At 62.9% G+C, this 1,030-nt stretch overlaps 1 protein-coding gene across 1 annotated transcript in view; it reads right to left on the bottom strand.

Moving 5' to 3' along the window:
* Nucleotides 1-1,020, bottom strand: part of LOC106896802 (long-chain fatty acid transport protein 3-like) — a 2,265-nt gene extending 1,245 nt beyond the window's left edge. Inside the window, exons 1-3 of the mRNA XM_014957047.1 lie at nt 736-1,020; nt 467-625; nt 191-381 (exon numbers count right to left, since the gene is read on the bottom strand). Of these exons, the coding sequence (XP_014812533.1) occupies nt 191-381; nt 467-625; nt 736-778 (393 nt within the window). The 5' untranslated portion in view covers nt 779-1,020. The remainder of the gene's footprint in view (nt 1-190; nt 382-466; nt 626-735) is intronic.
* Between the last annotated feature and the right edge of the window lie 10 nt (nt 1,021-1,030).

The following is a 1,030-nucleotide window of genomic DNA, read 5'->3' as shown; positions in this document are numbered from 1 at the left end:
CCAGGTGTGGCCTCCCCAGTGCTGAGTCCAGGGGCACAATCACCTCCCTACTTCTGCTGGTCACACTATTTTTGATACAAGCCAGGATGCCATTGGCTTTCTTGCCCCCCTGGGCACACTGTGGCTCATATTCAGCCCTTTGGCAACTAGAACCCCCAGGTCTCTTTCCTCCAGGCAGCTCCAGCCACACTTCCCCCAGCCTGTAGCGCTGCATCTCCCTCCCGGGGTCCCCAAAACCCCCCCACCCCTCCAAGACCTGGGGCTGGTTGACCAGGTAGCGGCAGAGCTCCCCGATGTACTGGAAGACGGTGACCCCTTCGGCGCGACAGTCCTCCCAGAACTGGCTGGCTGAGAACTTCTCCTTCAACACACAAGTGGCTCCTGAGGAAAAAGATGGGATTTAGTGGGGGAAACAGTGCCATCCCCCCAAAAAAAATGTCACCGAGGTGTCCCCGGCCCCGCTGACCGATGCCGATGCAGCCCACGATGCCCAGGAGGGAGCCGGCCATGTGGTAGAGGGGCAGTGCCAGGTAGACCACGTCCCGGCTGGAGGCCCCCACCAGCTCGTAGAAGCTCAGGCACATGATGGATTTGAGGTGGGAGACGCGGGCGGCTTTGGGGAGACCTGCAAAGTTGGGGGGGGGCACACAACAAGGTCAATATCCCACCCCCAGGCCCCATAAATTCCCCCCCCCCCCATCCCACCAACACTAGGGGTGGGTGGGGGGCACCCACCGGTGGTGCCCGAGGTGAAGATGTAGAGACACGTGTCGTTCATGTCCCGGGGCACCCAAACCTCCTCAGGATCCAGCTCCTCCGAGGCCGCCTCCAGCAGCTCCTGAAGGGCCACGGCGCCGGGGGGGTACGGGCCCCCCCCCAGCACCCACACCACGATGCCATCCTCCTGCAGGTCGGGCAGGATGGGCTCCACCAGGGCAAAGAGAGCTGGGGAGGGAGGAGGAGGAGGAGGAGGAGAAGGAGGAGAAGGAGGAGAAGGAGGAGAAGGAGGAGAAGGAGGAGGAGAAGGGGG

The sequence above is a fragment of the Calidris pugnax genome, unplaced genomic scaffold, assembly GCF_001431845.1.
Source record: "Calidris pugnax isolate Ruff unplaced genomic scaffold, ASM143184v1 scaffold359, whole genome shotgun sequence".
NCBI classification, from domain to species: Eukaryota; Metazoa; Chordata; class Aves; order Charadriiformes; family Scolopacidae; genus Calidris; species Calidris pugnax.
Note: the sequence above shows the minus strand (reverse complement) of the source record. Positions and strands in the feature narration are given on the sequence as shown.